Below are 25,812 nucleotides of genomic sequence, written 5' to 3' on the forward strand. Positions count from 1 at the left end.
TGCTTTGTGCTTAAACTGGGTGTGAAGCAGGAACCGAGATGGGAACCAGACAGCAACAGGGAGAAGTGGCTCCATCCCCAGCAGCCCCAGCACCGCTGCTGGAGGTGGGCGCAGGGCCCAGCTGCAGCTGCAAGCACCGGAGCGCGACAGCTGGCACGGAGAGGGTCCCACCAGTGTGTCACGGCCCGCTGGGTGTGCAGCACCGTGCCCTGGGTGTGCAGCACCATGCCCCCAGGCTGTGCAGCACCGTGCCCATTGTGCAGCACCGTGCCCCCGGGCTGTGCAGCACTGTGCCCGCCGGCAGCGAGCTGCTGTTGCTGGCATGGTTTCATGTGTTGGCGGCTGTCCCAGCGCAAGAGAAGCAGGCTGTGTGCTGTTCCCCCAGCAGGAAAGCCCCAGGCTGGGCAGCAAGTTCCCCTCCGGGCTGGAAAACCCCTTTTGAATTAGCGCTTCAGGTGAGCTCTTTGTATTTGTTTTAGCTGGAAAGATTTCGTCTACAAAAGGAGGATTCAGGGATTCAGAAAGCATTTTGTATCCCAAGCATGCACAGAACTGTACAGGCACGGCCCTTTATGGTGCTCCTACAACGCCTGTAAATCCCCAAGCATGGTGTTGTGGGACTAACAGCTGTTTTGTAGTGGGTCTGTGCTGTTTGCCACACAAGAAGTTTTCTCTCTTCTCTCACTCCTTCTTTTGGTTGTTTCCTCTTTTTTTTTGCTTGTTTGTTTGTTTGTTTCGTTTTTTGAGCTAAATGAATTTTGGGTCGGGATCCCAGTGATGATGACATTGAGGAGGCTGCTTGGTGTGCACGGCAGAAATGGGGCAAGGGGAAAGCCAAGCTCATGGCATCCTTCTGCTGTAGCTGTGTGGTGAGAGAGGGTCTGACAGCAATGAAAATACGTCGGGGTGAAGGTTTGGGTCCTTCAGAGGCTGGCTGGGAGGGAAGGGGTGAAAATGTCCAGCAGCAATGGGAGATCCTGGCCTTGAAAGGTGCCTGTGGAGCATCACCAAAGCAGGAGCACATCCAAGGAAGGGGTGCAAGGAACCTGGAGCCAGCCTTTGCCCCTCCTGTGATACTGCATGGGGCTAATCCCATCATGGTGTCAGTGTGCTGGCTTCAACCCTCTCTTTGCTTTGCAATTTGCATGGAAACATTTTTTGTATGGACACTTCTGCCTGCAGTAGGGGTTCCTGCACGCTGGGGACCTCCTGCTGGAGGACAGATGCAATGTGGTGTCACGACACAGAGACAGGCATGGGAAAATAAGCTATTGAACAGCACTGCCCAAACCTCAGCCATGGCATGCTGAAGAAGCTCATCCTGATCCTAGTAGGAAAAACCCTTTGCAAACAGGACCCCACATGCACATGTCACTGCTGTGCTGCCCATGGGGCTGCTGGCACTGCTCCTGCCACGGCCACCAGGACACGTCCGAGGGTCCTTCATCAATGGGAGCGAGTGTGGATGAAGTCAAGAGAGGGGAGATGTGGGTGTTATCACCCAGTGCTGCGTGTGGCTGCTGCTTCCCCGGAGCCTTCCTGCCTGTGGGGTCGTGTGGGGCGGCGAGCCCCTGCTGCGGGGATGCCTTGGCACCAGAGTGACCAGTGGGGACTGGAAGCAAATTGTGCCGACAGCCAGCCGAACGGCCACCTCCTGCCTTTCCCTCCAGGCCAGGAAGGAAGTAGGTTATTTTTAAACCAGGGGCCCAGGTATGTAACTGTACCTAATGCTTTTTCTCATGTAAAAGAAGATGGGAAGTGATACGGTGTCGGCTGCTGTTCCCACGCTCCCTCTCGCAGCACGTTCCCCCACCCGAAGCCCTTACCCCAAAGAAGCTCAGGGCCTCAAGCATCGCTGCAGGTGACACTTGGGGGCTGAACTCATTAGCTGGGCCCCAGACATGAACGGGGGCAGCCCTTGTTGAGGCTTTCCCCAGTTGAGCTGATGCAAATGTGCAAATGGGCCACGGTCCTAGCAGAGCCTGGGGCCCCGCAGCAGCCCCCAGCAGCCTCACCTGGGGCCTCCCCCCCCCTGCACGGCCCCATTTCGGCTCGGCTCAGCTGCTGCAGCCCCGCCACCGAGTCACGAGTGGTGACAACGTGACACCCCGCTGAGCACAACCAGACCTGCTCTGGCCGAGGACGCTGCCAACGCAATGACGAATTTCCCCGTGACCCCTTCCCGAGAGGGGCCGGGTGTCCCCTGCCCCGTCCATGTCCCCGTGCTGGCACCGGGCAGCCAGGGGCTGCCGGAGGCACCCGTCCCCACGGTGGGGGCTTTGTGCAAAAAGCAGATGTGCACGGCGTGCTCCTGGCTGCAAGAGCTGGCAGGGGCACAAAACTTCGTGCTGGAGCTGGAAAAGCCTCCCGCTTGGACAGACTCCTCCTTGTCTCTGTAGCAACCCTGTTTATTTCCCGGCACGGGGTGTGCAGCGTCAGGCACTCTCGCTGCCCGGGCTGGGAGGCGGCAGCCTCCACGCCAGGAGGCCCAAGCCCTGGCTAGGCTGCGCCCCAGCAGCCCGACCTGCACGGCTGGTTTTTGGGGATTAGGGCAGGGCAGGGCTGGAGCCCTCTTCCACCCGCTCCTGCACGTCCAGAAAGTGCTGGGTGAGCGCGACCCACGCGGTGACAGCTTTCTCATTAAGGGGCTTCTGTCTGAAAGAGGAAGTTGTCTTGAAATAACTCCAGCGCTTCCCTTTTCACTTTGCAGACTTTGAAGCGTGCAGCCACCCCGGCGCTACCCCTGCACCCGCTGGGCAGAGCGGAGCCCCCGATGGCTGCCCCCGGACCCTGCTGTGCCCCTCCGTGCTGGATGCGACCCCGGGTGCACGCCTGATGCTCCCGCTGCCTGCCCCACCAAGCAGGTAGGGTCTGGATGGAGAGCATCGGGTGGCTCTGCGTGCACGAAACGCTGCGCTCGCCCTCCTGCCCTGTCCCTCTGCTGCTCCTCTGCGAGACCCCCGCTGCTCTGCTGCTCCCTGAGGAGGTCTGCTGTGCCGTGCTTCTACTGGGCAGCAGTGTGTATGTCAGAGGTTGGAAGTGTGCGTGTGTGTGTGTGTGTGAACGCTGCATCCCCCCGCATCTTCCCTGGAAGACCCTGGGAAGCGATTGAACAGAGCTGGTGTGGTTTTCTTGCCTGGGGCAAGCAAGGGGAGGGGGGCACTGATGGTGCTGGAGAAGGGGAACCTGCTGCTTATCTGCAGGAAAGGAGGATTTGTGCAAGCTCGCCCTGCCAGCCAGCGTGATCCTGGTGGGAGGCAGCGTTTGCCCTGGAGCCTGTCCCCTGAGGCTGCCGGCACCCCGGGGCAGTCCCGGGTGGGCTTGGTGCTGGTGGTGCTCTTGCTCCGGCACTCATCCGAGCCCCCCATACACCCTCCTGGCAGCTGCTCAGCCCAGATGGAGCAGCTTACATCACCGATCTGGGGCCGTTTCAGCGCTAGCTCATGCTTATTCATTTTGCTCTGTGCGAAACGGCTCCCTCCCAGTTGCGAGGACCGGAGCCGATCCCGGCTGTCACCCGCTGGTGGCCGCGCTCCGGCTGCTGCTTGCGGGTGGCTCGTGCCCGCGCTGGCCGTTCGTGCAGTCGTGTGGCCTCCCGCCTGCCCCTGCCCTTGGCCCACTGCTTCAGTCCTCCCCTGGGGGCCCCGAGCGCTGCGGCGGTGACACGGCAATACACAGCGATGGCAGCGGCGATAACGCAGAGAGCGCAGCAGCCCCGGCTGGAAAGGAAACTAAAAAGTGAAGTGCTGGGGGCTTGGGTTTCTAAAACAAAGCAGATGAGTGAGCTGCGTACATGAGGCAGGTTTTAGCTCTTCCTCTGCATCCTCTGGCAGCATCCTTTGGCTGCCTGTGAGGCACCAGGCCCGAGCGGCCTCCTGGAGATGCTGTTGCCCTCCCAGGGGAGCTCGCTGGGTGTCCGTCCAGCCCAGTGGCCACGTTTCTTTTGTGCCCCTTGGCTACGCCTGAAGGAAACAATTTTCTCTGGGCATCAAGGGCTGATTGATCACCTCTGAGACTTGCACAAGCTTTTCCATGGGTGCGTCTGGTGCTCTGGTCCTGCAATAAGTGCGTGGCTTCCAAGACTCTCAACCATTATCCAAGTTCCTCTGTGGATGGCCCAAATCCACGGGACATTATTCAGCCTTGCAGCTGAGCATCCAGAGGCATGTCCTACATCCGCAATGGTAGAAAATACGTGTCAGTCTGGGGAAATACATGGCATGAATCTGTTCTAACTATGCAGCTTTCTCCCAGGTTTGATCGGAGGAAAGAGCTTGGTGCCACAAAGCCTCTGGGCTGGCCTGGTGAGACCTGGGCTCGCTGCTTCACAGCGCTCTGCCCTGCAGCCCCTGCCTCCAGTCCTGAGGTGCTGGGCCTCCAGCGGCTGGCACGGAGCTATCCTAACGTTAAGTGGTTTTGGGCTGCTATAAACTTCATCTGGGATTGTGCTTCCACCCCAGCACATCCAACTGGCTGTTGGGATGGGGGCTGCAGCAGCATCCCTCCCCAGCAGTCCTGTGTGCCCAGCCTCGGAGGGATTTGACACAGAGGAGCTCTGATTGTCACAAGAGATGACAGCTGCTCTTCTCTGTCAGAGGGAGCTGGCCCAAGGAGCCTCTTGGCTTGGTTGTGCTCAGCCGTACCAATGCTGACCATGTCACCTACCCAGAAGCGGGGGCTCTCAGGACTTTCTTCCAGTTACTTTCTTGGTTTTTGAGTTTTGCTGGTGCTAATGGCTGTGCTGAAGGCAGATGCCGTGTTGGCTGAGTCACGTTGTTCTATTTTGAGGTGTGACATGCCTTGAAGACAGCACCGTCCATCAAACGTGGTTTGGGCAGGAGCTCTCCAAGGGAGCTGCTGCTGTGAGTGAGCTGTGCCCCATGGGTTTGGGTTGTTCAGTATGGAGTGGTTCATGGTCCTGCTGAAAGCAGGGGTTTCTGCTGTTGGATGTACCATTTAATTATGTACCATAATTAAACCTCGTTGGTGGGCTTGCCCTCATGGTTCCTCATTATATGCTTGACCCTTCCTTGCTCTCCATTCCAGCCCTGTGGCAGGAGGCTGTTTCCCGCTGCCAGGGCAATGCCAAAAGCACCCCATAGCCCTGTCCTCCACTGACATGGGGCAAAGGTGCCGTCCCCACCATGCTGGTGTCACTCTGGCTCTGGTCACCCTGCCCTGGTGGCCCCCCAAAGCCCCATGCAACCATTCCACCCCCCTGCAGCCCCAGCAACTGCTTGTGCTGCACCACAGGATGCTGAATGTGCCCTGAAACTGCTGCTAAAGCCCCAGATGCCTTAGTAAGGGGTCTTAGCAAATCTTTAGCAAGGATTTGCTGTCAACATGCAGCTGCTTTAACCCAGCTGGTGATACAGCATGTCTGTAGGGCGAAGGGACTGTGCCGTGTATTTGATTTCCCCCTCAGGCTGACAGCACTTGCCTGGGCTGTTTGTGCGAGCAAACCTGGCAGCGGTTTTCAGAAAGCGTTTATTTTTTCCCTCCGATTGTTTTTCCAAAGCCGACTCCGGGAATGGAAAGAGAGATGCTAAATCTAAAAAGCTGATGCTTCCGGAAAACTCGTTTCTTCCCTTAGAAAGAATGAAACGTGACGTTGGCGAGGAAGTCTCCAAAGAGCCGTTAGTGTCCAGGAAGCCGCTCCACTTCCACGCCAGCTTTAGCAAAGGGACTTGGGGCTCGTTTCATCCTGACGGGCAGATGAATATCCGCAGTGGTGTGGGCTGTGAAAGTGTTTTGTTACTGAAGAGCGTCCCTCTCACGCCCTCGCTCTGCGGGCGTGAGCCTCCTGGCAGGGACACGCCTGCCGGAGCAGCCGGCAAGGAACTGGTGCAGCACAGTGTTGCTGGAAAGCAGAGGCTGAGCTCGAGACGTCTTTCCTTGGCAGGGAGAGCCCGAGGGAGAGCATCTGGTTTCGTATCAGAGCTGCCTGAAACCACGAGCCCTGCCAGGTTTTGGAGCAGAAACTGAAAATGGGTCTGGAAGGCATCGTGCGTGGTCCCCCTGCTTCTTCTGCAGGTCTCCTCCACCCCAGCAGCCTGTTTGAGTGGGGACAGAAATAAGGCTCCTCAACAGACTCTCCCAGGTGATTTTTATGTGTTTTTTTTTTGAGTTTCATAATGAGAGTTTGGCTTAGTTTGCATTTTAAATGTGGCACATTGCGCTCAGGTGGTTGATGTAAGGTGAAATGGAGCTTGCCCTCAGTGCTCATCCTTGGCTATAGGTCGGGTCCTTGGTGGGGCCTGGAGCTGTTGTTACCCAGATGGTAAGGGGGTGCAGGCTGGATTTGGCTGCTAAAAGCAGCCACTCCCCTGGCAGGTGGACATGGTCTAAGAGGAGGGCACAACCAGGAGGGCAGAGCTGCTCTGACGGACAGCACTGGGAGCTCTTGCTCGGGGTTGTCCCGGTGTCGGTGGTGACCCTGGGTTCCCAGAGGAGCAATTACCCGGCATTTTGGGGCTGTCAGCCACACTCTGAGCAGCCCAGGGGATGTGATGTCAAACGGGCAGGTCGCCTTGGGGTAAACGTCCCGCTCGGAGCTGCCTCCAGCTCCCGCAGGAGAAAACCGCCTTTGGCTCACGTTCTATCCTCCTGCTCCAGCCGCTCTCGCCAGAGCTGGAAGGAAACGCGGGCTGGGAGCCGCCCCAGTGCGAGTGCTGTGTAACGTTAGACTTTTGGAGGTGCTGCTTCCATAAGCGAGCTGGCCTGGAGCCACCTGCGGGGAGCAGGGGGAGGGCAGTGTGAGGGGTGGCGGGTGCTGCTCTGCCCCGCAGGACGTCTGCCACCGCATGGCACTGTGCCGCGGGTGATCCCGTGCCTCCCCCCCAGCTCCGCACCTGCTGTTTCTCCTTTCAGGACGCCCCTGTGCAGCACAGCTCACTCGCTGCTGCCGATGGTATTTGCATGATTCTTCCTTGCTCTGGCTCCATTGGGGTGTCTGCTGTAGGATTGGGAAGGACTGGTGGCTGGCTGTGGGACGGGGAGAAGGGAGAGGAGGAGCGTGTCCAGGGAACAGCTTTCCATAACCTGCTCCTGGGCAATGCATGGGTTTTTCTTTGCAAGCTGATAAACTGGCACAGGAAACCTCAGACATACCCGTGTAGTGAGTTTGTAACCAAATACAGGGCTTCAGAAGGCGTGGAGAGACAGTCTTTGGAGCGGGACTAAATATATCCCGGAGAGAGCAAGCATGTGTGCATGAGCTGTGCTTACCCTGCTTCGTCACTGGTGTCCTTGGGCAAGCTGGGAGAGGGGACATCCCCCAGCACTGGGCATGGTCAGCAGGTGTCCAGGCAGTGATGCTCAGGACCCCAGCCAAGGTGTGCTGGGCAGTGGAGGATGCTCGTGTGTGAGGGCAGGATGGAGCGGTTGAGCTTCCCACCTGGTTTTGGGTTTTCTTCCATGGCTTTAGGTATTTCTGCCTCACTCCTTCTGTGTCTTGTGTTTCCCATAGTCTAGGAGGTTGTGTTTTTAGCAATTTCTGCCATCCTTTGACAGTCTGAGCAGCAAGTCTTTTGGGGATCTTGTGCATACCCGTGTGGAAGGTCACCAGGGGATGGCCTCTTCCCTGAGTGTGGTGGGGGCTGAGACGACTCACATGGATGGACACTTTTCCATCCGTCTGCCGCGGCTTTTCCAACCTCACCCCAGGCAGTGCTGCATGGGCTGGGGGAGCTGGGCTGCTGCAGGGTGGGACGTGGCCTGGGGCTGAGCTCTGGTCCTGGTTGGGCCAGATTTCCCTGTCATTCGTGGAGGCATTTGGGTGCTTGTTGGCAATATGTCAGCAGCTCTTCCAAACCCCCTGGCAGCCTTGGTGGTGGCACCATAACTGTGCCGCGCCATGCTCCAAGGCTCGCTGCTCAGGGCTGCGAGGAGCCTGGTGGGCAGGGGGTGCTCCACCACAGGTAGCATGGTGCTGAGCCCGGACCTGGGCCCTTTGGGACCATAGGTGACACGTCCTGATACTCACAGGGACACTAACCCATGTTATAACTGAAACGATCCATCCCAGGCTATCTCAGTGGTGCGTGGAGGGTGGGCTGATGGATGCTGAGGAACAGGCTCTGCTCACTTTCTCTGCCACTCTGGTAGCTTAGAAAAGGAAGACGTAAAGACCTTTAACCTGTGATCTTATCTGTGTGTTTCTGGGGTGAATTGTGCGTTCACTGCCAAGTTCTTCATTTTCATGAATATAGCCAGATGCTGCCCATAACTACCCCAGCTCCTGGGAGAGGTGGCTTTGGAGTCACGCAGGTTTTATCACTAAAAGCCTCATGGCTATTGAGAACCGAAAGGAGGAATGTGGCTTCCCTTCTTCGTTCCCTTTCTCTTATTTTTTTTTTTCCTGTAAATGAAATAAAATACAGCTGATGCCTTGGGTATTTTAAGAATTGCAGAGAGGAAGCAGGGAACTGCAGCTCTGCAAAGAAGTGGGATGAGCGCAGAGAAGCCTCTGGTCTTGCTGAGCTGGCAGACAGCAAAATAACCAGTTACGGGATGAAATGTGTCTCGTGTCTGCTGCAGGGAAAAGAAGAGATGCATGGGGAGGAGGGGGACAGAAAGCGGAGGAGTGGTGTGGTTCAGGGAACTGAGCAGCTTCTGCCTCTCGCCAACACTTTTGCAGGGCCAGCGTTTACGCCCCTCGCTGCCGTATTTCCCCTTGGCTCCGCTCTCGTCTCCCCACCATCGTGTGTGCTGGCTGGGGCCTCTGAGCCCTTCCTGTTTTGGGGTAGAAAGCTTGTGGTCACCAGTGAGCAGCGGGCTCTGACACATGCACGCAGAGCAGAAGCGAGCCCCGGCAGGGTTCAACGTGGTCTGCCGGTGCCGGAGCTCAGGATTGCTGCTTCACTGCTAGCTCCTGCCTGCATTGCCACCTCCTCCTCCTCCTCCTCGCCATGAGCCTGCTGGGACCGTCCTGTGCCCTGCGGTGACGCCGGGAGCTGGAAGGACGCAAGGGAAGGTGAGTGCAGCCCGGAGCGAGGTTGGGGATGCTCTTTCCTTGTGTGGTCACCCCGCTCGCAGCGCAGCGGGGAAGACGTGGGGCGGGCATGAGGTGGGGGGTATGTTCCCAGCCTTCTGGGCACAGCTCCTGGAAGGCATGTGGCCCTGTCTCTTGCAGGCTTGAGGTAGTCCACCAGGTGTTTTTTCCTGAGAAATGGAAAAAATATCTGCTTGTATAGACACAGGGGCCAGCAGCAGTCCCGTGCTGCTTGGTCTTGGGATGTGGCACCATTGTTTCTGAGGGCCCCCTGGCTGAGAATGTCCCTGTGTGAGACGCTGGGCCAGCCTGGGAGAAGAGATCTGGGTCAGAGCGGGGCTGCGGCACATCTCAGACACATCGCTGTGCCAGCTCTCCCCACTCAGCACCAGGGCGCACAGCATGTGTGGATCAGGGCTTGATGGGCACAGAGGTGGCTGTCACCAGGGCCTTCAGCCCCACTGGCGTCTCCTTCCCAGGGGTCCGAAGGTCTTTGCTCCCTGCCAAACTGAGCTTAGCCGGCGGTGCCGTGGCCATCTGGCACAGACCAGCCTGGGCAGCAGCCTCCAGCTGCACGGCTGAGGGAACAGGGATGTGGCTTTGGCAGCCAAAAGCTCTTCTGAAGGACGGCTGAGCCAGTGCACTGTGTCTACGGAGGCCAGCGTCTCCGGCATCCCCCGTCAGCTGTGTTTGCTTTGTGCAGGCAAACGGAGGTGTCTCCCTGCTGCTGCTCCAAGCAACAGCTCGGGCTGTGGTCTGAGAGCACTCTGCACAAGGCTGAATTAGCCCTGGTTGCAGCACAGCCTCCTGCAGCTTAAAGCCCTCCTCGCCATGCCGCTGGGCTCGGCTTTGTGCTTGTTGCTGCCAGGGAAGCCCTGGTGAAGCCCAGGAGGGGAGGTGGGCAGCGTGCCCACCCGCGGGCTGCTGCCATCCATCTCCTGCCATCTCCAGCCCCACCTCCCCTCCCAGGGGGGAACCGGGCTGACCCCAACCTTTCTCACCAGCCTGCTTCTACCCATCTCCTTTTGTGCCTTGTACAAAATTTGTCCTCCTGATGGACTCTGAATATGCCAGGGAGTAGTTTGGGGAATTTTGTATTGAATTTTCTTGGGAGACTCGAGTCCTCGGAGCAGGCAGGCAGGCTGCTGGCCCCATCTCAGGTCTTTGCAGACAGCGAGGAGCGCCAGCACTTCTTAAGCAAGCAGGCGACTGAGAAGCAAAGTTTCTAGGGCCCGGAGCAGCTCACACCACCCCGAGTCCTTTTCTAAATCTGGAAAGCGAGCGCCGGTGCGCTGGTTCCCTCCCACGTGTGGGTAGGTAGGACGCGGATGTGGAAAACCACCGACACAATTAGCAGCCGCCTGCCTTTCGCTTCGGCAGACGCCTCTGCTGGCCCTGAAGAGCTTGGCATGCACCCAGCCCCGTGAGGGGACTTTTTCCCCGCAGGAAATATCCCTTTGAGAGCCACGGTGCCGACCAGCCCACCAGTGATGTGTGGTGCTGGGCAAGGAAGGGATTAGGGCATCCCTCGCTCCTGAAGCCAGTGGCTGGGGATGGTACTGCCATCGAGGAGATAAACACAGCCAAGAGGAAGCCCTGAGCACGACGACACCCCTGAAATAGGGCAGCACCAAGGCAACCCTGAGGTGTTAGATCCTCCTTGGCAGCCTCCTCGTCCCCTTGCTGCAGCCCCAGCAGGATCTGACCGTGCTGTCCCAGGAGGTGGCAGGGGATTTGGACGCGGGGCTGGCACCAGGTTGGGTGCTAAGGGTGTGCCGCAGGAAGGAAAACCCTGCGGGCATTCCCACCACTCACCCACAGGAAAGAAATGGTTTTCTGGGCTTTGTTTTTTCCCCCTGCCCCATCACATGTTCTGGGTCTGCAGATGGGGGTGTTGGTCTCGGAGGAAACCACACGTCCATCCCCACGGTGATGTCCACGTGCTGCAGAGATACGACTCCCTCCCTTGTCCTCTCTGCCTTCAGTTGCTCGAGGCTGGGAGCTGCCCAGCGGGTGGTGGAAATCTGCAGTGGTGGCTTGGAGCCAGCCCCAGAAATAAAGTCCCGGCAGCTCTGGGGTGGGTGCTGAAAGCTTCACTTTCTTCAGGAAGCTTTTAGTGAGCGTCTGGGAGCAGCTGAGAGCAGGATGCTCTTGGGCACGAGGTGTGTGTGGCTGGGAGAGTTCCTGCAAGTGTTTGTCCATCTCCTGCTACACTTGCTGGGCTGGGTGGGGGATATGTACAGATTTAGGGCCTAAGTGGGCAGAGATAGATCTTAAATCTATAAATTAAATGGAGAGATTCCTAGAGAGAGCAAAGACATGAGCAGGAGTGTGGGCTGGTGGTCTGACTGTGCTTGGAGGGGCACAGGGGACTGATGGGGTCCTATGGGTGGGGAGAGGGCGGTTGTGGGGACGCTGCTGTGCCGTGGGCAATGGGTGGCCATGTCACAGGCAGATCTCCCTTCCTTCCTCCTCTGCTTTCTTTTTCCTCTTTCTTTGGAGAGAACAATGCTCGATGGCAAGGGAAGCCGTCTGGCTCCGGGCTGGCTTCCCTCTGGAGCGTAACTGGCTTCTGGGCTTTCCTCAGGTTTTGTTTCTCTAGGTGCCGGATAGGGATGGGGTAGGGATGGCAGATCAAGGCAATAAATTAGAAACCTCATGGAAGTTCAGCTTCTCTTCTTTATTTATTTTTACTCCTTTTGGACTTCACATTTTGGGCTCAGTTTGATTTAACCTGAACATTTCTTCATAAATCCTGGGGAGGAGAGGACTCCCGCTGCTGCCCTGCCTGGCGATGCCCATCCGTGGGGGCCTCTTGCTGTGGGTCCCAAGCACTCGGGTGGGTTCAGCTCCGAGCCGAAACTTTCTGCCCCAGAACCCCCAACCTGGGGCTTATCCTCGGGACTCTGCCTCACAATGTGTTCCTGCCATCCCCGCCGCCTGCCCCAGCTGACATTGTCCTGTGGTTTTGCAGGCGAGACACCGGACCCGAGGCCATGCCCGAGCAGAGTGAGCAGCAGCCGTGCACTCGCCCATCGTTGCAGCCGTGCCCGTGCCCTGCTGCAGCCCCGGCCCGGCCATGGAGAGCACAGGTGGGTGATGATGCTGCACGAATCCTTCCCCACCCCCTTCCCTCCTCTGCCCCAACAGCCCCCAGTAAATACCTGGCTATCTAACGAGGACTGATTGTCGCTGGGCAGAGCGATACCATGGGGCCCTGCACTTAAACCCTGATGGGAAAATGGCAATTGTGACATGAAACACCCGAGGAATGGCCAAAAGATTTGCTGTAGGGTGCCACCAGGTCTGGTAACCAGCCACAGTCAGATTTTAAAGCAATCTCACATTTTGTTATCAGTATATCAATACTGAAATGTTTTATTCCACTTACAAGCCACTGCTGGCTGTTGCTGGTGGGCTGAGAGCATTTTTAGATCAAAGTGCCCCATGTTTGTGTTGGAAGGGGTGTTCTGACGCTTCGCTCCCCACCAAGAGGCCTCAGCATATCACGGCTGCAGTTGCTTTGATTTACAAAAAGAGGACACAGTATTTATACCAATGCCCAGGAAAAACTTCCCGTAGTCATTAAAAATATACAGAAATGAAAAGAATGGGAAGTTTCATGTAGTCCATTACAGTGTGTAATCCCTCAGTGCAAAAACAATGAACACAGTAGTGAAAAGGAGGAGCTTTACCAAATCACTGCAGGGAAAACAAAAAGGAGAGAAAATGCAGATTCCTAAAGTAAAACTTTAACATTTCCTCAAATAACACTTCCAGAATGAGAAAGATCCCATTTCAAAGGACGCTTCTGCACTGTAACTGTACTGTGTGGGTACGATGGCACGAAGTATGCTGGCCAAGATGGGATTTTCCTCATGCACACACACAGCTTCAGCAGCACAAGATGAATAATTCTGAACCCAAACGTGTGGTTGTCTTCTAACACAGCCTAGACTGCAGTCACAGCAGTAAGTGCTCCTCTGCAGAAGTTTGGATTCCATGGATCCCCTGCACCAACATCCCTAATGGGGTGTGCTTCCCTGGGTAAATAGGGTATTTTGGCTGTTGGGCTGTGTGGTGCTCAGGAATGAACCATTCCCAATACTTTAAAGTTTGCATTTCCCAGTCCAGTTTCATGCCGGGCTTGTGCCTGGTGCCCTCGGTCAGCATCTTGTTGGAACCTTGTCATCGTAGCCCTGGGCTTAGGGAGGGCACGAGTGGCTTGTCATCGGTCTGGCCGTGCTGCCTGCATGGGAGCTGGGGCTGAGGGGGCAGCAAGGGTGCTAGGGTGGGCTAAAGGCTCCTGCCTCCCTCCTGTGCATCGCTGGCAGGGATGCTGGCAGCCCTGGGGTGCCACTTGGTGCTGCTGAGAGATGCAATAGGAAGAGACAAAAACCATCCCTGGTTCTTGCGTCAAACCTGCCCCGAGATGGGGTAAGGGTCTGCATGGGACAAGGGGGCAGATGCTCAGAGCTGCCCCATCTGCTGCAGGATCACGTCCCTGCCCGTGGGAGCCTCAGGTTTTGGCTCTCTGGAGATGCCTCTTGCAGCCCCCGTGTGGCTGAGTCTCCGGCTGAGCTGTGAAATCCTCCCAGGGTTTTCTCCTTGTAGCTCCCAACCCATCTCCCTCAGGAGAGGGGTTACCATGAATACTGAGGTCCTGCCCTGGATCAGGCCATGTTCTGGGTGCTCCAGCCTGTAGGCTGGAAGGGGTGCATCACCTGATAATAGCTGACTATATAAAGAGTTTCTTACTACAAAGCAGCAAAAGTCCTTTTGTTATGGGGGAAGAGAACCCAGAGCAAGGGGGGCCACACAGCCCGACCATGGTGGAATAAAGGGATCTTGCATCTCCAGGCTGACCCCCAGCGTGCCTTCAGGGCTGGCTTTTATTTCACAGCTGCAATGTTCCAGCGCTGACACACGAACTCCCTCCCGATCACATGTCCCCACCCCACAGCCGAGTCATGCCCCAAATCGGCTCTGAGGTTGTCAGATTTATTTTTGGACGAGAGCAGGATGCTGCTCGGCTCTGACGTGCGCAGAGCGGGTGGCAGTCACTGGGCTCGGACCCTGCCTCGGGGTGCTCCGGGCCCATGGGTGGCAGCTGTGGGCTGGGAGAAGCTGTGAGAGCCGGGTGGTGGGTGAGGGTGAGGCCGAGTCCACGTGCTGCCAAAAAGCAGAGGTGTTTCTGCTCTTGCACAGTGCCAAGCTGTGGTTTTCTGCCTTTAGCTTGTATATTTAATGTGCAATTTTGTAATTCAGCAAAGGGAGAGGGATTCTGCAGAGCCTGTGCAGAGCAGTCCCCTGCAGAGTGTCTGTGCCACCACGTCCCTCCGGTAGGGCTTTGCTCCTCGGTATGGCTCCATGGGCCACCGGTCCGTGGGGTGGCACTTGTCCCCCGGCTCCAGTGGCCCTGGGGAGGGCTCTGACCTGTTGCCATCAGGGCTCGGCCAGGTCTGAAGCCTGCTGCTATACCCATCCTGAGAGATGTGCACCCAAACCAGTGTCATTCCCCTTGGTTGACCTGGGTGCCGGTGTCCCAGAGGTGCCACCCAGGCTGCTCACGTCCTCTTTGTCACTGCAGAGGTGGAGTCGGACATCCTGCGCCGTGTCCGCACGCTGCTGCGAGAGCTGGACGGCCACCACCCCTCCTGCCAGCATGACCGAGGTGAGGTCCTGGGGACAGCACCGCTGCCACCCAGCCTGTGCACTGCACTGTGTGACCCCAGCCCCACTCTGTTCCTCTCTCAGATGACACCAGGGGACACGAGGTGACCTCAGGTTCCTCTGCCCCTTCCAACCTGCTCTTAGAGGTGCCAAATGTTTGCCAGCTTACTGGTGCCTCCACGCACCAACGCTGGTGTTTTCCATCCCTCCTCCACATGGTTCCTCACTCTCACCTCAGGCAGGGGTCCAGCACTGGGGCAGGACACGAAATGTCAGAGCTTGGGGCTCTGTTCCCTGCTCTGACACCAACTCACCCTGCAGCCCCTTCCAGCTCGCTGATACCTGAGTTTTCTAGTCCCTCCCTGCAGGGCTATTGCTTTGCCACACACGGCTCAGCTCTGTGCTAGGGAGCCAGCTGAGATCCCTGCGTCACCGTAGGGGAGAATAAAACTCTACTTGACCCAGCAATTGGACTGCTACAGCCCCAAGGAACTTAATTGATTTTGAAAAAATGATTTTACTTGGAGCACACAGGATATTTTACTGTTAATTAAATCTGTTTTTTTTGTCCGGAATGAGCCTCGACAAGTCTGCAGGGTTGAAAAGCTTTGTGGTCCTTGCTCCGAGCACTTGGGGTCGGCAGCCACACCGTGGCTCAGGTGCTGCGTGCTGGGACCAGCAGGAACCCCAGATCCCTGGGGCAGGCAGTGAAAGCAAGCAGGGAGGGAACAGAAAAGAGACTTGATGTCATTTAGTCCATTTTCATGCCTTGCTTTTCTCCAGCTCCCCAGTCCCAGGTTTTTTGGGATGCTTTCCCAAGCATTTGCTGGTGCTTGACATCAATGCTGCATTCAGAGTGAGGGCAGCGGTGTGACTTGTCACTGAATGAAGCAGAGGGTGGAAAAGCCTGGGTTAGCTGTGAGAGTGATCCCAGTGGTGGTTTCTGCAGCAGCAGTGCCTGGGTCACCCCATTCCCCCCCCACACGCGGCTCCCTGCCCATCGTGGCTCTGCAGGGCAGCCTCACCTCTTGTTTTTTCCTTTCTCAGGGATGCTGCGATGGACATTGCACAAAAAAATTGACCAGAATCCCAGTAGCAGCTCCATCCTGGTCAGGATCTTGGTGAAAGAGCTGGAAAGGGTGAGTGCCACCTCACACCTGTCCCTCGGGAGGGGGTCTCACCTCCCCTGCGGGGCTGTCTCCATCCTGGGGCATCCCTGGCCTGATGATCCCCCGGGTAAGGGGTTTTTAGGGAGTTTAGGGTTTTTGGAGTCTGGTTGGGGACTGTGGCTCACAGCCACAGGCAGACGGTGTTTGCAGCTTGCAGATTGCACAGTGCAAAACGCTTCCGACCGCCCCCAGGTCCCCCGCAACCCCCGGGGCCAGCCGCGGCCTCAGGTACAGTGGAAATTTCTCCTCCCTGCCACTCGTTTCCTTCCGAGCGCTGTCAGATCAGAGCCATCCAGCCCCGTATCCTGTCCCGAGAGCATCTGACGGAAACTGGGCGATGCATTTTTTGATTCATTGACTCGTCTCACTTTCTGAACTCGGGTGAACCTTTTGTACCCCCAGCAACCTGCGGTGACCAGCTTTGTGGTTGGATGTGATGCGATGTGACGTGACGAGCTCGCACCTTTTCTTCACGAGCACACCTCAGTTCTTCCGGTGCTGAGAGGAAGAGCCCATTTCCCCCAGTCCTCCCCAAGTGTGGGGACACATCCCCTGCCCTCCCCAGGCAAGGAGCCCCCTGCACCCCTACTGTCAAGTGGTTTTTGCACATCCAGGTAGACAGGAATGCCCACATCACCCTTGGCTAGGGATGCAGGAATTCCCCTGGTGGGGCTGAGGTCTGCTTTCCCCCGCAAAAGTCATCTCAGCCCCTCCCTGCTATGCTTTTATCCCTGTACAGCTCTTATTTTTGTGTGCCCAGGAGGGATGTCAGGCCTCCTGGTCTGTAATTCCCTTTGTGTCCCTGAAGCTCCTGGAAATCAGTGCCACGTTATTTTTTTTTTTCAGCCTGCTAGTACTGCAGCAGCTCTGAGCAGGCAGTAGCAACCACCGATAGCAATTCAGAAATTTCATGCTTGAGCTCTTCTGGGGCTCTGCCCAGAGATCAGCTGGGCTCAGCAATTCAGTGTTACTCATTTCATTGATCGTTTCAAAAGCTTTGCTGCCATCGGTTCAATTTAACTCGGATCCATCAGCACATCATCCCGGAAAAGAGGTGCAGAGGGAGGCTCCCCGGGCACCAGCAGCAGCACAGTGAGGAGCTGCAAGCTCTGCGATGCCTTTCTGTCCGTCCAGCAGGGCTACAGGAGTGAGGGAGAGCATCCAGCCCGGGCACCTTCCTGCTGAAGTAGCCCCATTTCCATTAGGGCAAAACAAAACTTGATAAGGCATTGCCCCCTCCCTGGCAATGAGGGTCTGTGATGTTTTTGGGGTGGAAATCCCTCTGTGAGGTTTATCTGGGGCTGCTCCTGCTGTTGGAGTGGTGCTAGAGGCGGGCCAGGCTGTGGGCACGTGCTGCTGGCTTCCCACAGCCTGGGACAGGGATGCAGGAGCAGCTCTCCTCCTGCTCTGGTTCCACACCCACCAAATTCAACAGGGGCTTTTCCCAGGGATTTTGTATTTCCACATGGATTTTGGCATCAGAAAGGCACTCCCCAGTGAGCTCAGTTAGAAACTTTTGTTCTCCCTCTCCCACCACGGGTGCCGTGCCTGCTCTTGGTGGTCCATCACACACCCATAGCAGCCCATGGCCAACTCAGGCAGCCCACCAGGCAGGACCTGACCACCCCAGGGACACCTTGCCCTCCCTGATGGCCCATGGAGAGACCCCAGACCTCACCCTGGTGCTGGGAGCATCCCCCTGCACCCAGCACATCCCAGGGCCCACGGTGGATGCCCCAGCACTGACCGTGCCTTTTGGTCCTGCAGGCAGAGCGAGGCGACTTCCGACATTATATCATCCCCCTGCTGCACACGCTGATGTACACCCTGATAAAGGTAACTGCTCATGGGCTGCACTGGGACAGAATCCTGGGGAATCAGAAAAATGCACATCCACAGCCCTATGGTGGGTACTGCCGGAGGCTTCCAGACCATGGCAGTGCCTGGAGCTGCTTCGCAGATTGCATTTTAGCCCAGGCTGAATGTGGTGTAGCTCTGCACCCTGTGGTCTGCTGGGGGGAGAACACCCTTCGGGGGCTTTGCCTGTGGCATCTCCTTACCTGCCCCTTTCTTGCTGCAGGCTCCCTGTATCTCCGATGAGCTCTGCAGCAGAGTGTATGACTTCTGCAAGAAGCTGCTCACCCTGCCCAAGCCTTTCTGCACCATTGGTTTGGACTACGCTGTCAGGCTGAAGATGGAAAGGGCAGCACCGGGTACGATGACTTCCCTGCTCTGCCCCCGGGTCTGGGGGTTTTCCTTTGCCTAATGCAACCAGCCATGGCAGGGATTTCTGCATGGGGCTAGCCAAACACCCGGGGTCTGCAGGATATGCTTGGGTGGGAGGGTTCCCCTCTCCTGATTTCAGGGGGTTATTGGCAGAAAACCTCCTGCTGTTGGTGGAAGCACCACTGAAATCAAGTGGGGTTACTGGGAGCCTGAACCCAACTGCATCACCCTCACTGCTGCTCCCTGCTACCTCCAGAGCTCCGAGGTCCCCCCAGCAGAGGTTTAACCCAGCTAAGAAAATAATTTCTCTGGGGAGCACCAGAAGGCTTGTGAGAAGGTTGCACACTGCATTGGTGCCTGAGCACAGTGGGGTGGGTGTAGACCCTTGGGTTATCCCCACCCCAGGGCCAGGTGAGGGTGAAGCACATTGCTGCCCACTCTGAAATGTGTCGTGCCCTTCGTATCCTTCATATCCTCCGTGTCCAGCGCTGTCCCCCGATGTGGCCCCAAGGCTGTGGCTGGAGCCGGACTCTTCCTCCTACTCCCGGCCCCCTCCTGAGCTCATAATCCACTAAACAAAGGAAGGGAAATACAGGAAATTATCCCTGAATAGAAGGGCTTTTCTTTTTCTGTAGCACAGCCTATCTTCGTCCTTGACTATTTTTAACCTGGGGCCTGGCTCTCGGCTCTCACCTCGGCTCCCCAGCGCCGGGTGCTGGCTGCCTTGGCAGAGCCTCCACGGCCCAAACCCTAGCAGCGTTGTTCTGCCTCTGCTCTGACTCCTGCCTCTTGGTCTTCTCACCTTCACTAGGTATGCTCTACCAAAGAATGGTGATTTCCGAGCAAAGTCTAAAAAGCAACCCGTACCCTTACCAGGAAAAGTGAGTAGCATCTCTTCAAAGGTGTCGTGCCTTCTATCTCTTTTATCGCCTCACTGCTCTGTAGTGAGTCCGTCCCTTTCCTGCACCCTGGGTCCCTGTTGGATGCAGACACTGCATACAGACTGCATGGCAGGAGGCAGTCACAGGGTGTGCAATTTGGAGGCATCCAAACGAGCTTTGTGCCGAGAGGAGCACGTTCCTCCCACCTGCCCCTGTTTATTTCCATGGCCCTGGGAGGCATGCGGGGAGGGAGTTATCTGCCGTGCCCCTTCTCTGCGTGGGCAGAGGTGTGAGCTGCATGCACCAGCCCCAGTGTCAGTAACAGGGAGTTCTCCTCTCACCTCATCTCACCTCCTCGTCCCCCTTTGTTCCCACCCCACACAGGATTTTCATCTTTGCTGACCCAGAGCTGCTCTCCGAAGCCATCTGCAACGCGCTGGTCACCGACACGCGGGCGGCTCAGCTCTCCCAGAGCCCACGGGTGTGCATGTGCTATGTGATCATCCACGCCATGCAGGCGGCCCTGGGCGAGGGCTGCGACCTCAGCGGCTTGAGAATGAGCCTCCAGGTAAGCAGCAGCACCAGCACGGCACCACGTATGGTTTTCTAACAGCCCCACTCTTGCTGGGCACTTTGGAGCAGGGAATTGCTCATGGCAAGTGGGGAAACTGCCCCTGGCACCTGGGTGCTGGTCTCCATCCTGAGTACCCCCAGTGTTACTTGCTGGGCTGGGCAAGGTGAGGTGGCTGGGCAAGCAGAGGTGGAAATAAACTAAAAACCCTTCGAAATATGAAATAATTGCTGCAGCAAGAGCCAGAGGTCTTGAATCTTCAGGTTTGCACAGCAAAGCTGGGCTCTGGAGCTGAAACATGGGCTCATCTGTGAGCCCGTCTTCACAGGGTGCATTTGCCCCCTCCTGACACCCTACCTGAGGAGCATCTCCTCTTTTCACACCTCTGGGCTTTAACAGCATCTCTGTGACAGGACATGCCCATGAGCGAGGTCGAGCACTGGTTCCAGCAAGTGGTGGCAGCTGTCGAGTGCGCGGGAAGCGAAGCGAGTGTGGACCGCGAACAGCACGTGGAGAGGCTGGAGAAGATTTACTGTGCCCTCCTCGGCTCCTTGCCACCAGGTGAGACCCCTGCCCTGCTGCCTGTCCCCACCATTGTCCTGTTATCCATCCCCAGCCCCCTCTGTCCCAACTTCAGCAGCAGCCATCACTGGGACCGGTCCTTGCAGCCTGGCTCTGCGTTGCAGCCCCATGTTGGGGATGGGATTCAACAGTCACAGCTCTGTCATTTGCAAAGGGAGCTGTGGGAACTCCCTGTCAGCCAGGGCTGCTTGATCTGCAGTGCTCTGCTGGTGTAAGGTGCCTCCTGGCATGATCCAGCCTGGGGACACACCACTCCCCAAAACCTTGCACGGATGCAGAGGGCAGTGGTGCTGCCTCCTGCCCCCACAACAGCAGCACTCTGTCCGAGCACGGTGACACTGGGGCCACACGGACTGTGACAAACATCCCCATGTGCCCTGGCTGTTCCTGGTGCAAGGTCCCTGTGTCCTCCTCATCTCCCCAGAAAAAGCCAGAGGCTGTCCCACAGCTCGGAGACAGGAGCAGCAGACAGCGGTGCAGGGAGAGGAGCAGGACCATCTCCTTTCAGTCTCACTGCTTCTCGCAGAGCCCTAATGGGGTAGAAACAGCCAGCAGTGGTGGGGTCAGAGGGTCCCTTCATCTCAGCTGAGATCACCAGGAAAGCTCCTGCCACCTGGGTTGGAGGCTCAGTGTTAGAAAAGGCATTCTTTATTCTGCAATCCCTCTGCTGCCTGCAGCGAAGCAAGGTCCTTCAATTGCCTGTGCCTCAGTTTCCCATCTTCACTTCTCCCTTCCCCCAGATGTGCAGGTGCTTTCTCCTGGCACTCAGAGGGCTGGAATGACATCCTCAGGTCTGCCCAAGGGGTGACCAGGGTGGGAGAACCCCAAGGGCCATGGCAGCCAGTGGCTGAAGCAGAGCCCTGGTGGGGGGTTGTGCATGGCTTGTTCCTGTGTGTTACGAGCACCCTTTTTTTCCCCCAGGTGATGCTCCCCTGGGGAGGCTGCAGGACATCCCTCTGCCCAACCCCAACATCAGCTTCCACCTCTGGAAGGAAGATGACCAGCTCTGTGAGTGGGGCATCAGGGCTGGATCGGGGAAGCTGTGGGAAAAGGGGTGAAGGAGACAAGTGGGGCACCCCTGTGAGATACCCTCAGAGCACCTAATGTGATGCTGAGCTGTTCATGTTGGAGTGGGAAATGAGGCTGAAGGGGGGATTTGGACCAGCTGTGGTTGGTGTGAGAAGAGGGAAGCTGGGCCAGGACGAGGACTCAGCCTGGGTCTGGCTGCGTTTCCCTCCCTGAGCTCCCTTCTGCCCACAGGGAAGGAGCTGGTGCTGTTCATCCGCCCGCTGTCGCAGAGCTGCGAGCCCGACCGCCTGAGCCAGGACCTGGACAACTTCGAGATCCAGGACATCATTTCGGAGTGCGAGTGCTGCGAGCAGACCCGCTTCTCCGTGCTCTCCACCGACAGCGGCATCGAGCGGGACCTGCCGCTGGCGGCCGAGGAGCCCTTCGCCCCATGCAGTGCCGACACGGAGCAATCCCGGCTCCAGAGGAAGGGCGGCATTAAGAAGAAGCCATCCCCGCTGGAGAGCATGGCCTTCCTGCAGGCCGGCTGCAATGGCCCCGGGGCGAAGCCGGCGGCCAAGCCGCAGAAGAGGACAGGCGTCCCCGCCAAGCCCCCGGCCCCGCTCCAGAGGCTGCACACTGCGCGCGTCGTGCTGCTGGGGGACGACCGGCTCCTGGGGCGCCTGGCCCAAGCTTACCACTCCTTGAGGTGCCTGGCTGGTGGCCACAGAGCTGCTGCGTGGGGGAATGGGGTGGGGGTTTCGCTCTGTTGCAGCAGTCAGGGTGGCTGGGGATGGGGTTGGGCTCCAGCGCTGCCTGGGACAGGATGGGAGCTGGGCGTTTTGCACCCAAGTGCATCCATCATGGAGTGAGTCACAGAATGGGTTGGGTTGGAAGGGACCTTCAAGGGTCAGCCATCCAACCCCCTGCCATGGGCAGGGGAATCTCACAAGGTTGCTCAAAGCTGCTTCCAACCCAGCTTTGAACACCTTCAGGGATGGGGCACCCACAGGTTCTTTGGGCAGCCTGTGCCAGGGCCTCACCACCCCTATGGTGGAAAAACATTGTCACTGGCTGCACTGCCCAAATGATGACATGGGGAGTTTTTCCCCTCTGTGCATGAAACTGGTTAAAAAAAAAAAAAAAAGAAAAAAGAACAAAGCAATAAAACAAGACAAGACATTTTCCAATGCACAAGGGGAGAACCCTAAATGAAAGCTCCTGGCCCAGGCTGGGGCTGGGCTGCGGTGCAGAGCTGGACACAAAGGGGTGGCTGGTCCCAGCCCAGAGCCCACCCATGGGACACCCCTTTCCCCATCATCTGCCCCAGGAGGATTTGAGAAGCTGGGGGCTTTCCTGCCACCTGTTGCTTTGGGCCCAGGAGGCGAGTGAGGAGGGTGCTTGCTTGTGTTGCAGAGCTGCTGTCAGGAGCCATTTTCCTCCCCCTTCACCTCTGAGACACGGCTATTTCTTCTTTCCATGTCAAGGAAGCGAGAAACGCGGCGTGTGTTCCTGACCCCGAGGCTGAACCTGCAGTTCTACTACATCCCAGTTGTGACGGGGCAGCGGAGCGCGCCGACAGCCGCGGTGAGTCCAGTCCTCCGGCTGCCAGGAGCTGCCGTGTTTTCTGGAGCAGGAACAGGGGGCTGCCAGGATTCACACCGGTGAACACCTGGTTCCTAAAACAAGGAGGGTGGGAGCCAAGGTGGAGCAGCTGGGCTGGGCTTGCAGGCTGCCTTTTGGGATCCATCAGCTTGGGAGATGTTTGGGTCGCTCCAGCCACCCGCAGGGGTGATAACTCACAGCTCAGACAGGGTAGGGAGTTCTGTCATGCTCCAGCTGTGCCCAGCTTTCGGGGGATAAAAGGAGCTTTGGCAAAGGGGCTGGTGCTCATCTCACCTCCCAGGCTCTCAGAGGAAGCGGTCGCCTCTTTCTGATGACTTTGCCTGCTTGCTGGGGCCCCAGCTTTGGTTTTGCAAGTCACCACATTGCAGTTTATCTTGGGCAAACTTTGAGCTTTGAGACAGTCTTACTTATTACGATATTTGAAGGAGGCCCAGAGCTGGCTGTGGGTCCTAATGGATTTGCCATTATAAAAATGAGTATTTCTTCTTTTAATTCTTCACTGATTTGCTGTTCTTGAGCACCTGCTGAGTGAGTGCTGCAGAAAATGCTTTGCCATCTTCTTTGGATCAAGCAGAAAAAGGGGTCACAAGTGGAGGGCTGCCCACGGGCAATTTGCTTCCCCTCTGCCTCCTAGCATGGTTTCCCCAGGAAAAGCCCCCGTTTCTGTGGCTTCAGGTATTTTGAGCTGTGGTTGTGCCCTGAGCTGTGCATTTCTCCTGCAGACCCACGCTGCTGCCGGCCCCGAGGAGCTCTGCGAGGTGGCCGGGTACCTGGGCAGAGCCGACCCCTGGTATGAGAGCAACATCAACACGCTGTGCCACATGATCCCCAAGCTGGCCACCATGGTACGAGGAAACCTCCCCACTTCCACAGTGCTGCCCGAGCCTGGCCCCTTCCCCAAGCCCCTGCGGCACCCAGGGATGAGCTCCTGCCTGCAGAGCCCTTATGAGCCCTGGATGGAGGCTTTCGTCCTTCCAACAGCTGGGGATGGTGCAAGTGGCTGACTGCCCCAGCCCACAAGCCCCATTTGCAGCGATGTGTTTTTTTGGTCAAGGGACAGGAAATGGCAGATTTCAAAAAAGCAAATGTAAATGAGGCATTTGCTGAAATACCCCAGCTATCATTTCCTGGCAGTTTGAGCCACCATCGATAACCTGCAGAAAAGGCTGGCAGTCAGGTGCAAGTCTTTGCATCTTCCATTGGCTTTGGCTAAGTTGTGGCAGAGCAGCTGAGCTCATGGCTCAGTAATTAGTAGGAAGGTTGTGCGGGTTTGTGGCAGTGTTTTTACGAAGTGAACGTGGCTGATCCACAGCATGATTTTCCCCCAGCCTTCCTCTCCGAGCAAACATCTTGTGACTGATCTTTTCATCACCGATGTGATCGCCTACTACGTCCGCATGGGTGCCCAGCCCGTCTGCTTCCAGGTCTACGCGGTGAAGGTGGGTGCCCCATCTCTGGTGCTGCCCCATGGCCCTGTAAGGCTTCTTCCCCATTGCTGGAAGTGCTCTGCAAAGCCCCTGGGGTCTTTGGGCAGCTCTGAGCCTGGTCTCTGTGCCCCCCCAGTCCTTCAGCTCCTTGCCAAGCTCCCAGGTCCAGTGGCTCCACTTAGCACAGCTCAGCTGGGGTCAGTGATCCTGGGAAGGCTATTTCAGGATTGTGAAGGTCAGCAAAGCAAACCATAAAATCACCCCACACACCCATAGGTTTCCTGCTCTGTTCGACATGGGTTTGCTGAGGGGCTCTGTGCCTCCTGATGCTTTGGGTGCTGTGATCAAACAGGAGTTTTCAGGGTGGCTTTGCTAAAATCTTACTATACCTTGTAGGGGCTTTGCAGGGTTTCCTGAAATGCTGTCTTTCTTTGTTTCCTGCCAGCTTTTCTCTGAAATGGCATCAGAGTGAGACCTGGCACTTGTTACGAGAGCAAAGAACTACTCTATTTGGTCATGAAATACTAACCCCCCATCTCTGGCAGTTTTCCCCCTTCAAAGCTTAAGGTGACACCAATGCACATATCTCCTTTTAATCTAACTGTGGCCAACCCAGTGATCTATTGCACCAAAGGAGCAGCAATTGCACGGGCAAGCTGGCACGTGGCTTGCAAAGAGCTGGAAGAGCTTTGGGAATTACTGGTAGAGCATCACCCAGACTTGATCTAATAACATGTAGCTTATAAACACCTGGAGTGCCTGGTCCTCAGCTTGTGTGGCAGGGGATTTTGTTCTCTCTCTGAATATTTTTCTACTCATTTCTCCTCCATGACAGAAATCAAGAGCAAGTGAGAGAGTGAGTGACTCAAGCAGGGGAAGAGGAACTGACTCCAGATGTGGTTTTCAGATAGAGGCACCTAAACTACCCTGCTGTCATACAGGGTATGATTCTGGAAGCACTGAGCCTGTTTTGCCTTTTTGGTTAAGACCACGCTGTTCCTCTTCAGCTGCAGAGAACTTTCCTGGAAGTGAGGGTCAAGCCCCACAAGAGCTGGATGTAAGCAGAAGCTCTCCAGGACATAATCTCTATATTTTCTCAAAACAAGCCCATGAAAAGAAAAATAACACATAGGTCTTAAGTGACCAGTTGATTTAGGTGTATTAGAGAGAAATTACGTGCCTTGAAGCTAAGCCAGAGTCTGTGGTCAGCCTGCCCTTGACGTGGGTTGCCTCTGGGTGCATGGCTGGGGACAGACTCATCCGTGAGCGTGCAGTGACACCCAGTGGCAAGGGACACTGCCCATGGCTCTGCCCACTGCCTTGTGCCCTGGCAAGGTCTGCCGTGCTCCTGGGCTTCAGAAATCGGATCTCTCCATCCCATATTCCCCTGGCTGCCATGGGGAGATCATAGATTCCCTTTCACACCTGTGTGCTCTGGAGAACCTTCTCATGTCACGACCCCAGTGTGATGTCCCAGGGTGACTAAGGACAAGGTGTTCTTAAGAGTTTTTCCTCTCTTTTAGGTTTTCTTCAATGACCCAGCACTGGAGCCAGCTGAGGACGTCTTCCTCACCGAGCTGTGTGCCCAGGTTCAAGAGAGCATCTCCCACAGAGGTGTGTGTTTCCTCCCCGTGGAGCCCCACAGCTGGGGCTGCCA

At 56.8% G+C, this 25,812-nt stretch overlaps 1 protein-coding gene across 6 annotated transcripts in view; it reads left to right on the top strand.

Annotated features, from left to right (window-relative positions):
- Window positions 1-278: 278 nt before the first annotated feature.
- Window positions 279-25,812, top strand: part of PIK3R6 (phosphoinositide-3-kinase regulatory subunit 6) — a 31,666-nt gene continuing 6,132 nt past the window's right edge. Inside the window, exons 1-18 of one of the 6 annotated variants that reach the window (XM_027471384.3) lie at window positions 2,247-2,607; window positions 2,711-2,864; window positions 5,903-6,100; window positions 8,639-8,974; window positions 11,967-12,084; window positions 14,583-14,666; window positions 15,713-15,804; window positions 17,602-17,670; window positions 17,915-18,047; window positions 18,872-18,941; window positions 19,326-19,509; window positions 19,926-20,073; window positions 21,016-21,102; window positions 21,355-21,811; window positions 22,590-22,689; window positions 23,451-23,573; window positions 24,057-24,167; window positions 25,679-25,769. In XM_027471384.3, the coding sequence (XP_027327185.3) occupies window positions 12,072-12,084; window positions 14,583-14,666; window positions 15,713-15,804; window positions 17,602-17,670; window positions 17,915-18,047; window positions 18,872-18,941; window positions 19,326-19,509; window positions 19,926-20,073; window positions 21,016-21,102; window positions 21,355-21,811; window positions 22,590-22,689; window positions 23,451-23,573; window positions 24,057-24,167; window positions 25,679-25,769 (1,762 nt within the window). In that variant the 5' untranslated portion in view covers window positions 2,247-2,607; window positions 2,711-2,864; window positions 5,903-6,100; window positions 8,639-8,974; window positions 11,967-12,071. Of the gene's footprint in view, window positions 456-2,246; window positions 2,608-2,710; window positions 2,865-5,902; window positions 6,101-6,152; window positions 6,911-8,638; window positions 8,975-11,966; window positions 12,085-14,582; window positions 14,667-15,712; window positions 15,805-17,601; window positions 17,671-17,914; window positions 18,048-18,871; window positions 18,942-19,325; window positions 19,510-19,925; window positions 20,074-21,015; window positions 21,103-21,354; window positions 21,812-22,589; window positions 22,690-23,450; window positions 23,574-24,056; window positions 24,168-25,678; window positions 25,770-25,812 lie in introns of those variants that run through there. The other 5 variants (XM_027471385.3, XM_027471387.3, XM_027471383.3 and 2 more) reach the window with 5 other exon arrangements.

The sequence above is a fragment of the Anas platyrhynchos genome, chromosome 19, assembly GCF_047663525.1.
Source record: "Anas platyrhynchos isolate ZD024472 breed Pekin duck chromosome 19, IASCAAS_PekinDuck_T2T, whole genome shotgun sequence".
NCBI classification, from domain to species: Eukaryota; Metazoa; Chordata; class Aves; order Anseriformes; family Anatidae; genus Anas; species Anas platyrhynchos.